General features: G+C 61.2%; 1 protein-coding gene across 1 annotated transcript; it reads right to left on the bottom strand.

The window, feature by feature from the left end:
• Positions 1 to 226: 226 nt before the first annotated feature.
• Irx4 (iroquois homeobox 4) lies at positions 227 to 4,434 on the bottom strand. The gene is made up of 5 exons (XM_026380039.2): positions 4,390 to 4,434; positions 3,671 to 3,922; positions 2,782 to 2,900; positions 1,618 to 1,949; positions 227 to 1,053 (listed from the first exon to the last, which is right to left on the bottom strand). The coding sequence occupies exons 1-5, from the start codon at positions 4,432 to 4,434 to the stop codon at positions 227 to 229; spliced, it is 1,575 nt and encodes a 524-aa protein (XP_026235824.2).
• Positions 4,435 to 10,677: the final 6,243 nt, after the last annotated feature.

Consider the following 10,677-nt stretch of genomic DNA (forward strand, 5'->3'; position numbering starts at 1 on the left):
CAGGGGCATGGCTCTGGTAGACTCATGACCAGGTGGGTCCAGGGGATCTTGGTGACAGCACACGCTTCTCTGTGGCCCTGGGGAGACTGAGTCCAGTGCTCCTTCCCAGTATGTTGGCAGCCTTGGCTTGGCCACGCTCTGGCCTTCCTTTGGAAACTCAGTAAAAAAGAGTCTGGTCTTCTGGGCCAGCGCTGGTTCCCTTCTCTGTCATGCTGGACAGGCGGCATCAGGCGCAGAAGGGCTTGCCCCCAGCCTTGGGCATGGCCAGCAGCTCCCTGGCAGCACCTGCAGCTGGGGCATCTTGGGGTGCAGCAGAGGGGAAGGTGCGGGCCAGGGGCGCTGTCAGCATGTTGGCACTGGCCCCCAGAGAGCGTCCCAGAGGCCCAGGATCCAGGAGGGCACCCTTGGCGGTGGCCCAGGCCTGGTTCAAAGTGCTGTGCCTGAGGATGGGGTCATGGAAGACCCCGTCCACCCAGTTTCTAAGACTGGTTACTGGGGAGTCCTGGTGCCTGTCCAGGGCACCTAGGGGTGCCGGGACCACAGAGGAGGATGAGGTGGGTGTGGAGGATGTGGCTGCAGGGGCAAGAGAAGCTTGACGCTTGAGCATGCAGGACGGAAACTCAGTCTGGCTCAGGGCAGTGGCTGCTGCAGCAGTGGCCGTGTGGGCCAGTGACCAGATGCGAGGCTTGGACTCCAGACCCCCTGGCGTCCCAGTAGGTGCAAAGCCCAGCTTGGCCTTGCAGGCCTGTGGGTCACCCTCTGTGCCTGGCTGTTGCTCCTCCCTGGCCACTGTGCTCCGGAGGCAGCTCCGGGCCCTCTCCAGGTCCTCATCCAGGGCAGCTCCTCCATCCGTGGGCAAGGGCACCCGGAGCGGGCCGGAGGCCTCTTTGCCTCCAGTGCCAGGGCCATCAGGTGCAGCAGGGCCACGCTCCAGGCTGCTGTCCAGGCGCTGGAAGGGTGCCTTCAGCTCACACTCTGGGGTCTCTGCCTCAAGTGGGTCGAAGTCCTCCAGGTCACTGAGCTCCAGCTCCTTGTCCTCTCTGCTGACAGCCTCTGCCAGGAGAGAACACAGGCTAGTGGAAAAGACAGCTCGGTGGGTCACCAGTCGCCCACTCCTCCTAAGCCACATTATGGAGTCCAGTACTGGGCAAGGAAAAGGCCTGAGGTCCTTCTCTGTCTTTCCATCTCCTTTGAAGGTGCCCAGGACTCCACCTGGTGACACAGAGGACTAGGTTGATTTCAACCTCTAGTGTGTGTGTGTGTGGTGTGTGTGTGTTTGTGTGTGTGTGTGTGTGTGTGAGAGAGAGAGAGAGAGAGAGAGAGAGAGAGAGAGAAAGGGAGGGAGAGAGAGAGAGAGAGAGAGAGAGAGAGAGAGAGAGAGAGAGATTCTAAAACATGACTTGGACTTCTCTCTGTGTGTCCAGAGGGGACCACCACAGTCTCCAGGTGCACAGGGCCTTACCCACAACTCGTCTGCTACCCAGCTGGTCCTGGGAGGTTCTGTTTTTGCTTGGCTCAGCTCCCCTCTGTGCCTGGCTGCTCTTCTCTAGGTGGTAGGAAACCCTGGAAAAGTTCCCTGGAAGCCTGGCTGACCCCAGGGCCAACTTCCCAACTCACCTTCGCCCTTGGAGCTCTTGAGGGGCTCCTCCTGTGCCTCCTCCTCGCCGGCCTCCTCCTCCTCCTCGCCCTCCCCGTAGGGCCGCTTCTCCTCTGCGCATTTGTTCCGCGGCGGCCACGTCATCTTGTTCTCCTTCTTGAGGCGCCGGCGTGCGTTGGCGAACCAGGTGGAGACCTGCGTGAGGGTCATCTTGGTGATGATGGCCAGCATGATCTTCTCGCCCTTGGTGGGGTACGGGTTCTTGCGGTGCTCCTGCAGCCAGGCCTTGAGCGTGCTGGTGGTCTCCCTCGTGGCGTTCTTGCGCCGCGTGCCGCTGTCCATGGTCCCGTACCTGGAGACAGGCTCTACAGTGGGGCACGGATCGCAGCGGAGGGCCAGCCGCTGCCCAGCCCAGGCCGACCCTGGGGGTGGGGGCAGGGCTGCCAGGGACGCTGGGAAGGGCTTTGCCTCCCTGTGTCGGGTTGTGTGTGTGTGTGTGGGGGGGGACGCCTAGCCTTTTGTGGGCGGAGGTCGAAGAGAATGTCATTAATATGACAGGGAGCTTGGCTCATTCCCAAGCGGGAGAGGTCATGGCCTCTGTCACTCTCCAGAGATATTTCCCTGAGGTTCTCGATGGGGCTTCACTCCTATTTCTTTGATCCCCAAGCCATAAGAACACATTGCAGGCAGGTGACCTCCCACCCTAATATGCAAGTTCCTGCGAGGAAAGGCCATGGTGGACCGGAGCAGAGAGCTGCCTGCTGCCTCAGTGCATTCAACTGTTATGGTCACCCAGGAAGATGGAATGACACTGTGGCCTGGACTGGACACGACCAGCTGCAGGGTCTCCCCCTCATGGCTCCCTCTGCAGGGGCAGTGGGTTCTGCTTGGACACTCAACCAGGGCTCTACTTCTTGGGGTACAGGGAGGTGACTGAGGCTCCTGAGGAAGTCGCCTTAGTAGACTGGGCCTTCCAGATGCCACGTCCTCAGAAATTAGAGCAGTTTTTGCAGCGTGAGTGGGGTGGAATAGGGGACTGGGGCAAATTCTAGTTCCCCGCAGTACATGGACCACGGTGGCAGGTCAAGCCTGACTTCAGTGGTAGCAGGCTTGACCTGCCTCCCCACTTCCCGGAGGGGCATGTTGACTGTGCATGGAGGTGCTGACCACTGATGGTCCCTCACCTGTCGTAGGGGTACTGGCCCAGAGCTGGCTCATAAGGGTAGTAGGCGGCAGCAGCAGCCGCAGCTGGCGGGAGGCCCGCGTGCGCAGATCCCGACCCGTCCTTGGAGTCGAAGCTATTCTGTAGGAGCAGAGGGGTCTGGGGTCGCAGCTTCCAGACACCACCCAGCTACAGCCCTTTCCCTAGGTCCCCTGGCTCCCCAGGCTCCGGTCAGATCCCCAGGCACATCCCCGGGCAGTCCCCACTCACACCCACGTCCACACCTGCAGCAGGCCCTGCCTGAGGCTCATCTCCCTCAGGCCTTGGTTCTCCATTCCCCAAACTGGAGAGGGGACAACTGGAGTTCCGGAAACAGGATAGAAAGGAGAAGGAAAATGAAGGGGGAAAAGAGAGAATCAGAGTGGGTAAGAGGACAGCAGAGGTGGGTGTGGAGAAGGGTCATGGAGAGGCCGAGTGCGGGGAGGAGGAGAAGGGTCATGGAGAGGCGCAGTGGCCAGCCGGGAGAGCAGGTGAACCGGGAAAGAAGAGGGCAGGAGAGGTAAGGGAGGGTGGGAGTGAGGAGCAGGGGAGGGAGAAGAGGGAGAAGGAGGGGGTGGGAGGGGAAGAGGAAGAGGGGCTTGGCGAGTAGAGCCAGGGATCTTATTGGAATTCAGTGGAAAAACAAAACAAAAAGTCCGCTCACAGCGGCGCACCCGCGGGGCACCCTGAACCCGGCGGAGTGTTCGCGTTCCTGATCCCTCTTCCGAGGGACTGGTTGGGGAGCCCAGCTGGACGAAGACAACCCTCAGCAGTTGGGGGACCCAGAGGACTCACGACCTTGGATGGAGGGAGTGGGTTTGGCAAATCCAGGGGTAGGGGCGGGGCGGGGGAGGGCTGGGATGCTCCCTTACCAACGAATAGAAGGCAGACGCCTCTGAGCCGTAGGTCACGTAGTTACCATAGCCCTGCGAGCCGCCGTAGGGGGCCCCGTAAACACCGAGCGCGGCAGCTGAGTTGAGTTCGTGGCGCGCAGTGGCCAGCAGCCGGCTCTCGTAGACCGGGCAGTAGACGGGCGCTTGGGCTGAGGCTGCGGGCCCCGAGTCAGCCAGTGTGCGGCCACCAGACTCGCAGCACGTGCTCAGGGAGTTGGTGGTCATCAGGAACTGGGGGAGAAAGGGGCCGCGAGGATGGGCGGGGCATCCTGGCTGGAGGAGCTTCCCCCCAGGGAGTGCCTCGCCTCCGTTCCCAGGGGTCTTCCGATCTCCACACCCTACAACCTCGGTCCTTCTCTGCAAGTCTGTGAGCCTGGTCTCCTCTGAGCATGTGGGACCCAGCCCGAGTGCTCCCATCCACCCCAGGTTCCCAAGGCCATGGGCCCTGGCACTCCAAGATTGTTTGATGCCAGGTGCTCCCCCTCCCCGGGTCCCTAAGATCCTCTGGGACGCAGCCTCAGAGCCCAGTGGGTGGAACAAATATGAATTCTAACGCCCTGTTGGATTTTATCAGCCCATCCGCCCTGCACAGGGGTTCGGGGTCCACCCGCCTGGCACGAGAAGGCCTGTAGCTGGGAAGAGAGGGTCACCGGCGCGTCCTGCCCACCCTACCTGGTCCTCGCGGGGAGTCCCCTTACCTGGGGAGCCGAGGAGTAGGGGTATCCAAACTGAGGGTAGGACATGGCGGGCGCGGCCCAGGGCGGACAGGCGGGGCAGGAAGGACCCTGCGCGCCGGGGCCGGAGTGGTTCCGCCCCTGCTCCCGGGCTGCAGGCTCCTAGGGTCTGAGAGGACGAAGCGGGAGAGCAGGTTAAATCACCCACACGCTCCGCAAACTTTTGTAACCAGGAAGGAAAGTGAGCGGTGGTGGCCGCTTCGAAATCCGGAGCCACGGGAGGGCTCTGGGAGCGACCGAACTTACTGCGGCGACAGAAATACATATTTTGAAAAAAAAAAAAAGAACAAAACAAAGCAAAAACGAATCGCAGGAACCAAGTCAGATGTGCGCAGTTTTAAGCGTCGGAGACACTGACGTCAGCTCCACGCCGCGCAGTAAGGCCCGGCCGCGGACGTGCGGGTCACTGGACGCTGGCCGGGAGGGGTGAGGGCAGTCGGGGCCGCGCCGGCCGGGGCGGAGGGCCATTGGGCTTTAACAAATGGATTCCATTCCAGGAGTCAATATCGGCCCGACAAACGGTGTTTCTCCTAAGTCACCGGAGGACGGAAGGCACTTTTAATTAGAAATTAATTAATGAGCATCTGCTCCTTCCCACCCCACTGTAATCATTAGTCTCAATTACAAATGAGACCTATGAAGGGACACACGAGTGAGTCTTCAGTGAAGATGTAATCAACAGTTAAAATTAGCCGGGCTCAGGCGGCAGCTGCCCGCCCTTCCTCGCGCGCTCGCCCTGGGAGGAAGGAGAGCTCTGAGGCCCCGCGCGTAGGCGCCCGTGCTTCTCGCCACTGTTTAACCGGGTCTCCGGAACGCCTCGCTCCAGCTCCAACACAGCCACGAAAGGAAGTTCAGAATCAACTGCGGCTGCCTGTCTGAGGTCAACGTGCCCTCATCTGTGTGGGTCCCCGGGACTTTCCCCAGAGTCGGACCTGGGCAGGTGGCCCACGTCCAGTTGAGTCTCCCCGGGACAGCGTCCCCCAGCTATGCCACCCCTGGAGCCCAGCATCCCCGGAAAAGGCCCCTCCTTTTCTCCACTTGAGGTCATTCAAGTTCTTGCTCAGCCCACTGCCGCAGCCTCCCCTCCCTCCCCTCCCTCCCCCTCCTCTTCCGCGGGCCACCCTCCATCGGCTTCTCCCTGCCCCTCGCGGCTCAGCCAGGGGCTGTCAGAAGCCCCTGCGCACTCTGAAGAACAGATTTCCTTGTTCAGGCCAGGGACCACTCCTGTAGGCTCGCTTCTCTAGGCAAGCGGCAGGGCTGGGTGCAGGGGAGGCGACTTGGGGCGCCCGGCCAAAGCGCCCCCCCACCTCTGGCGCCAGGATCTGTTTGGCACGGCTTTCTGCCTGAGGAGCATCGGGGCAAGAGAGGGGGCCGGGTGCTCACTGTAGGACTTCCCGGGGCAGTCCCCGGCCTCAGAACCTTGCCCTGAGTTCAAAGAGAAGGCCAACGCTCCCTCAGGCAGGGAGGGGGCGCCGGGCCACCCGGAACTCGTTCCCAGCCCGTGTCTCTGTGGTCCTCTGGGGCACTCTCGCCCCCTGCAGCTCTGCCCCACCGGGCAGGCCTCCCACGGTCGACGGGGAGCGAAGCCTTGCACCGTGGCGCTGTGCAGACTTGCTTCGAGAGATTCCTGGGTTCAGACCTGTGAATCGCCCCAGGGTCACCCTCTAATTAATGGTGACGTTCTCGCCCTCTCCCCAGCTGCAAGGCTGCTCCCAGAAACGAAATCTGCCGGCTCTGACAGCTCTGTTGAAGGTGATTGATGACTATCTGGAGACCGCAGTACACATCATATAATATCTGCTGCGTAATTGCTTTAATTTACAGATGAAAATACGAGTTCTCCGATGGCGTTGGACCGCGGCCGGCCACGTCCGAGCTGCTTGCAAAGGAGAACCATCGGAAATAATGAATAGCCGCTCCATGCAAATTATCCAGACAGTTTAGCGTCCGTTGCCGGGAGAGATATATAAAGAACACGAGTCAAATGACATTAATAATTGTTTTTGAATTCTGTATTGATTTCGTGGCAGGTCTGTTTATTTCTCTCTCACCTGAATTGCTAATACCACCTTCCTGTAAATAATAAGAAACTAGCCACCGGGCTTCTTGGTGGAAACGAATCTCTGTCTCTCTCGCTCTTCCGCCTCCTGCTCCTCCCCTCCCCCACCTCCCTCCTCCCAACTCCTTCCAGTTTTCCGGCTTTGCTGAGGCTTTTGCAGAACATTCTCCTACTTTTCATTATTTATTGTTTACAAACAACTCACTCTCCCCGAATAATGAGGTCGGACGAGGGAGGGGAGAGAGCGCAGGGCGGCTGAGGGTTCAGGGCTTTCGGAGCAGGAGTCACGAGGGCAGGTCTGGCCCTCTGGAACGCACCCTACTTCTCCAGGCAGGCCTAGGCGGCTGTAAGCGCTCGGCTGGGCCAGCTTCAGCAGTCTCCGCTGCTCTGCTCTGGAATTCCAGTTCGCAGCCAAGCAGCCTACCCGGGCTGACAGACAGACAGCCACATTTCCTTTCCGGGTACCTGGCCGGCCACAGCTCAGCTCTTGGGGAAGGATGCCCCCTGAATACGCGGCCATTCATCTTCTAAGCAGATGTGCTCACCCTCGGAGCGTGGGCGGGGGCAGCGCTGCGCGTCCTTGGGGGCCTCTGGGGGAGGGGTTTCGTGGCTGTCTTCGACCCTCGCTGATTTTTTTCCAGCCTGTGTACGTAAACAGACGCTTCCAGTCCCCACTCCGCCCAGCTCTCACTAGAGGAGACCCTTTACCCCTCCAGAATCCTGGCTCCCCGGACGGACTCCACATCCTGGGCTGCTGAACACCCACACTCCACTTCCTGCAGGCCCTGGCCTGGGCAGCCTTTAGGGACCTGGTCCAGCCACACCCAGGGGCTTGCAATTGCCCCAAGAATCTCCAGACCTTGCTGGGCTTCGCCAGGCACCGCTATCAGTCTCTGGCCAGCGAACCCGACATACTGCTGACAGCTTGCACCCTGGCTGAGGCTCCCCTACTCTAGGCCATCCTTGTTCCATGAATATATGAGAAATGATCCAATTGCCATTCCTAAAAGGTCAAGCTTTGGGCCGAGGTACCGGTTCCTGGTCCAAGAGCAGACAGGAGTCTCAGGAGCTCAGGGGTCATCAGATAAATGAGCTTGCATTGAACAGTGAGCTGAGTGCAGAACTTTGAGAGTCCCACAGATACAAATACACCCTTGAACAGGAGGTGAGGGGTGGAAAGGCCTTGGGGATGAGGGTCCAAGCTGGCCCCAGGGGACAGAGTGGGTTATGCGGAACACTAGGAGCTTATGGAGCACCTGTTTTGCTCCCGGTTGATGTTGGCTTTTGGAACCAGGGAAGGCCTCTGGGGAGACGGGCAGGCCCTGACCTTCCTGGGATCAGCCAAGTCCTAGTGCTCTAGCGTCACCCACGGGCTACCCCTTCTGGCACTAAGAGCCACGGGGAGCTCTTTCCAGGCCAGCCAAATTAACCCCATCGGAAAGCGAAGGCTCAGCGCAGAGCGCAGAAGGGCCGAGGAACAAGGCCGAGCCTTGAAGCACCCGACCACTGCTGGCAGGGTACGGGGTTGAGATGTGTTCTAGGAGTCGGAGATGCAGCCAGGGCGGAGCCGAGTTTGGCAGGTCGCTTCTTCGAAGTGCACCCCCGAAACCGGCGGCACAAGCTGGATTAATTTCCCATTCCCCGAACGCCCTCCATTCCTGCCCTCTCTCTCTGCTCTCCCGCTGCGCTCCTATGGCCAGCGGGCCAGCTCCAAGGGCGCTGCCAGAAGCAGGAAGGAGCGCAGTCCTGCGTCCAGAGGGCAGGCCGTGCCATCCCGCTCCTGACCCCTGCGTCCCGCGAGGTCCCCAGCGTCCCGCACCCCGCACTCCGAGCACCGCTCGGGTCCCCTCACCCCGCTTCCCGAAACTTGAAGCAAACGCAGTGGCCTCCCGAGACCCCATCAGCAAGCAGCAAACTTTGTCCCCTCCGGCGCAAGAGCCATCCTCGCAAAGTTTGTGCGGCCGAGCCCGCTCCCTACCTGCGCCGGGGAAGCGCCAGCCCGCGCCGCTGGGGCGCCAGGGCCGCGGGGAGCAAGGCGCAGCCCAGGACACACCGGGGAGTCGCCGCCGCCTCCGCCGCCGCCGCCGCCGCCCGCGCCCCTCGGCGGCCGTGAGGAGCCTCCGCCTCCTCGGAATGGGGGGAGGGGTCTCGGAACCCCGGGGCGGGGGCGGGGGCGGGCGCCGGGACCTCGCCTACCTGCAGCGGCGCTCGGCCACTCCTGGCCGCCCGCGAGGACCCTGCGCGGCCGCTCGGCGCGCGCGCTCCGGCGAGGAACAGGCGACAACTAATGGAGACATTTCCAGGCGGAGCACCTGGCGAGCGGAGCGCGCCGGCGTCCCCAGGCGCCGCGGTCGTCAGCCGAGCCCGCACCGGCGTGACGTGGGCAAGCGAGCGAGCGGCTCCCACCCGGCCGCCCATTAACGCTTCCCCCGCGGGCGCCCAGCTCTTGCCAACTTTCCCCTCCGCCCTGCAGGCCAGCTGGGCGTGCGGGGTGTAGGGTGGGATGAGGGCGGGCGAGGGGCGGGCAGGGTGTGGGGGGCTGTTTGGGCGAGGACGCCAGGCCCTAAGAAGACTCCCAGCTGTAGCGGGACAGCAGAAAGGCGGCGACACCGATTCTGACACCTTAGGCCTGCGGTGCCGCTCCAGCAGCCTTGGGCTCCGGGCCCCAGGGTCCTGCTTCTCCCAGAGGCAGTGGCTCCGGTTTGGGGCCAGAGCCCTGTGGTGGCCATCCCTGGGATTAGGCTAGGTTTTAGGCCCTCCTCCTCTTTCCCTGCCCCTCCCCCACTCGATCATGCTAAGCAAGAAAAACCCTGGGTTTTATGCCTAGTGTCCACACTGGCCCCAAGCTTTTCTGACCCCAGGCCCTGGGCAGGGACTTGGGCAAGTCGGGGTAAATGGTGAAAAATCACAGAAACTGTTTGGGGGCGGTGTGCCCAAGACAAAGCACTGTTCCTGGAAAGGAGCTTGCTTACCACCCTTCAGGGCCAGGAAGGCTGGACCTCTGGCCTGGGACAAGCATCAGGATGAACAGACTTCAGCTTCTTCATGGAGCCCAAGGCAGGGGAGGGGGGCCTAGGTCCGGATCCCTCTCCCTCCTTCTGTCAGCAACAGACTTCTCCCCCCAAGAATGGACACAAGTGAGTTGGTCCTCCCGGCTGCTGCTGCTTGGCAAGCACAGAGGGCAAACAGGGGGCAGGGCACCGCTTAGCTAGGCCAGAGCAGGAAGGGACTGGAGAATTATAGAGCCTTTGGGCTCATGGACAAGTGACCAAACTAAGTCCCTTAGAGGGTCCCTCTGCCAGGTGCTGGCAAGGTCCTGGCCTCACCCTGGCCCCAAACCAATGAAGTGTAGGTCAGTATCTCCTGCCCTGATGGGTACTCCCTCCACCCTGCAGTCATGTCCACTCCAAAGAACCTTGAGCCTGTTCCTCATCACAGCAGTGGCCTCAGCCAGGGGACGGAGAGCATCTCTGAACAACTTGTGCAGGCTTTCGCTTTCTGTCCGGTTTTCCCTTCAGAGCCCTGCAGCTGCTAGAGATGCAGTGGGAATCGCTCACCTCAGCAGCAGCTCAAGGGGTAGTCTGTGGGCAGGCCTTGAGTTACCAGCTTCTTCACTGGGAGAGATGAGGGCCAGCAGTGCCCAGCCAGGCTGAGCGAGACTGGACACTGCAAACTGTGCTTCCGCCTCCTGGCTGCTCCAGAAACAGGCCGGTGTAGCTGGCCTCGGGGCACCCACCTGGGCATGCATGTCATGCGGGTGCTGCCTGGGTCACTCCCTGGCCACAGGGATTGGGGCTTGCTCTTCCTGCTCTGTCAAAGCCCAGGAGGCAGATGAGGTGGGGCTCCCTTACGTAGGGACAGATGGAAGTGTCCTTCTGGAAAAGGGTCAGGGCCCTTTTGACTCCAACAGGAATAAAGTGGAGAAGGAGCAGCTTGATCCCAGGAGAGAAGGCTCTGGTTCCAGCCCCTTCAGCTGCCTTGATGCCAGGAGGTCTCAGGGCCCACAGGGGCAGGCACACGGCCTCTCTGTGAGCTTGTGTGGGACAGAGATTCTTTTTAAAGCTAGATGTAGGCCAGGATTGCGTGTCTACACCCTTGATTTGTTGAACTCACTTCACGTTCACTGGGGCCTCATTAGTGAGCGGTCATGGCTGACAAGCACGGAGGCCGCAGGAAGGTCACTGGCGGCCTGG

The sequence above is a fragment of the Urocitellus parryii genome, chromosome 1 (genome assembly GCF_045843805.1).
Source record: "Urocitellus parryii isolate mUroPar1 chromosome 1, mUroPar1.hap1, whole genome shotgun sequence".
Taxonomy (NCBI): Eukaryota; Metazoa; Chordata; class Mammalia; order Rodentia; family Sciuridae; genus Urocitellus; species Urocitellus parryii.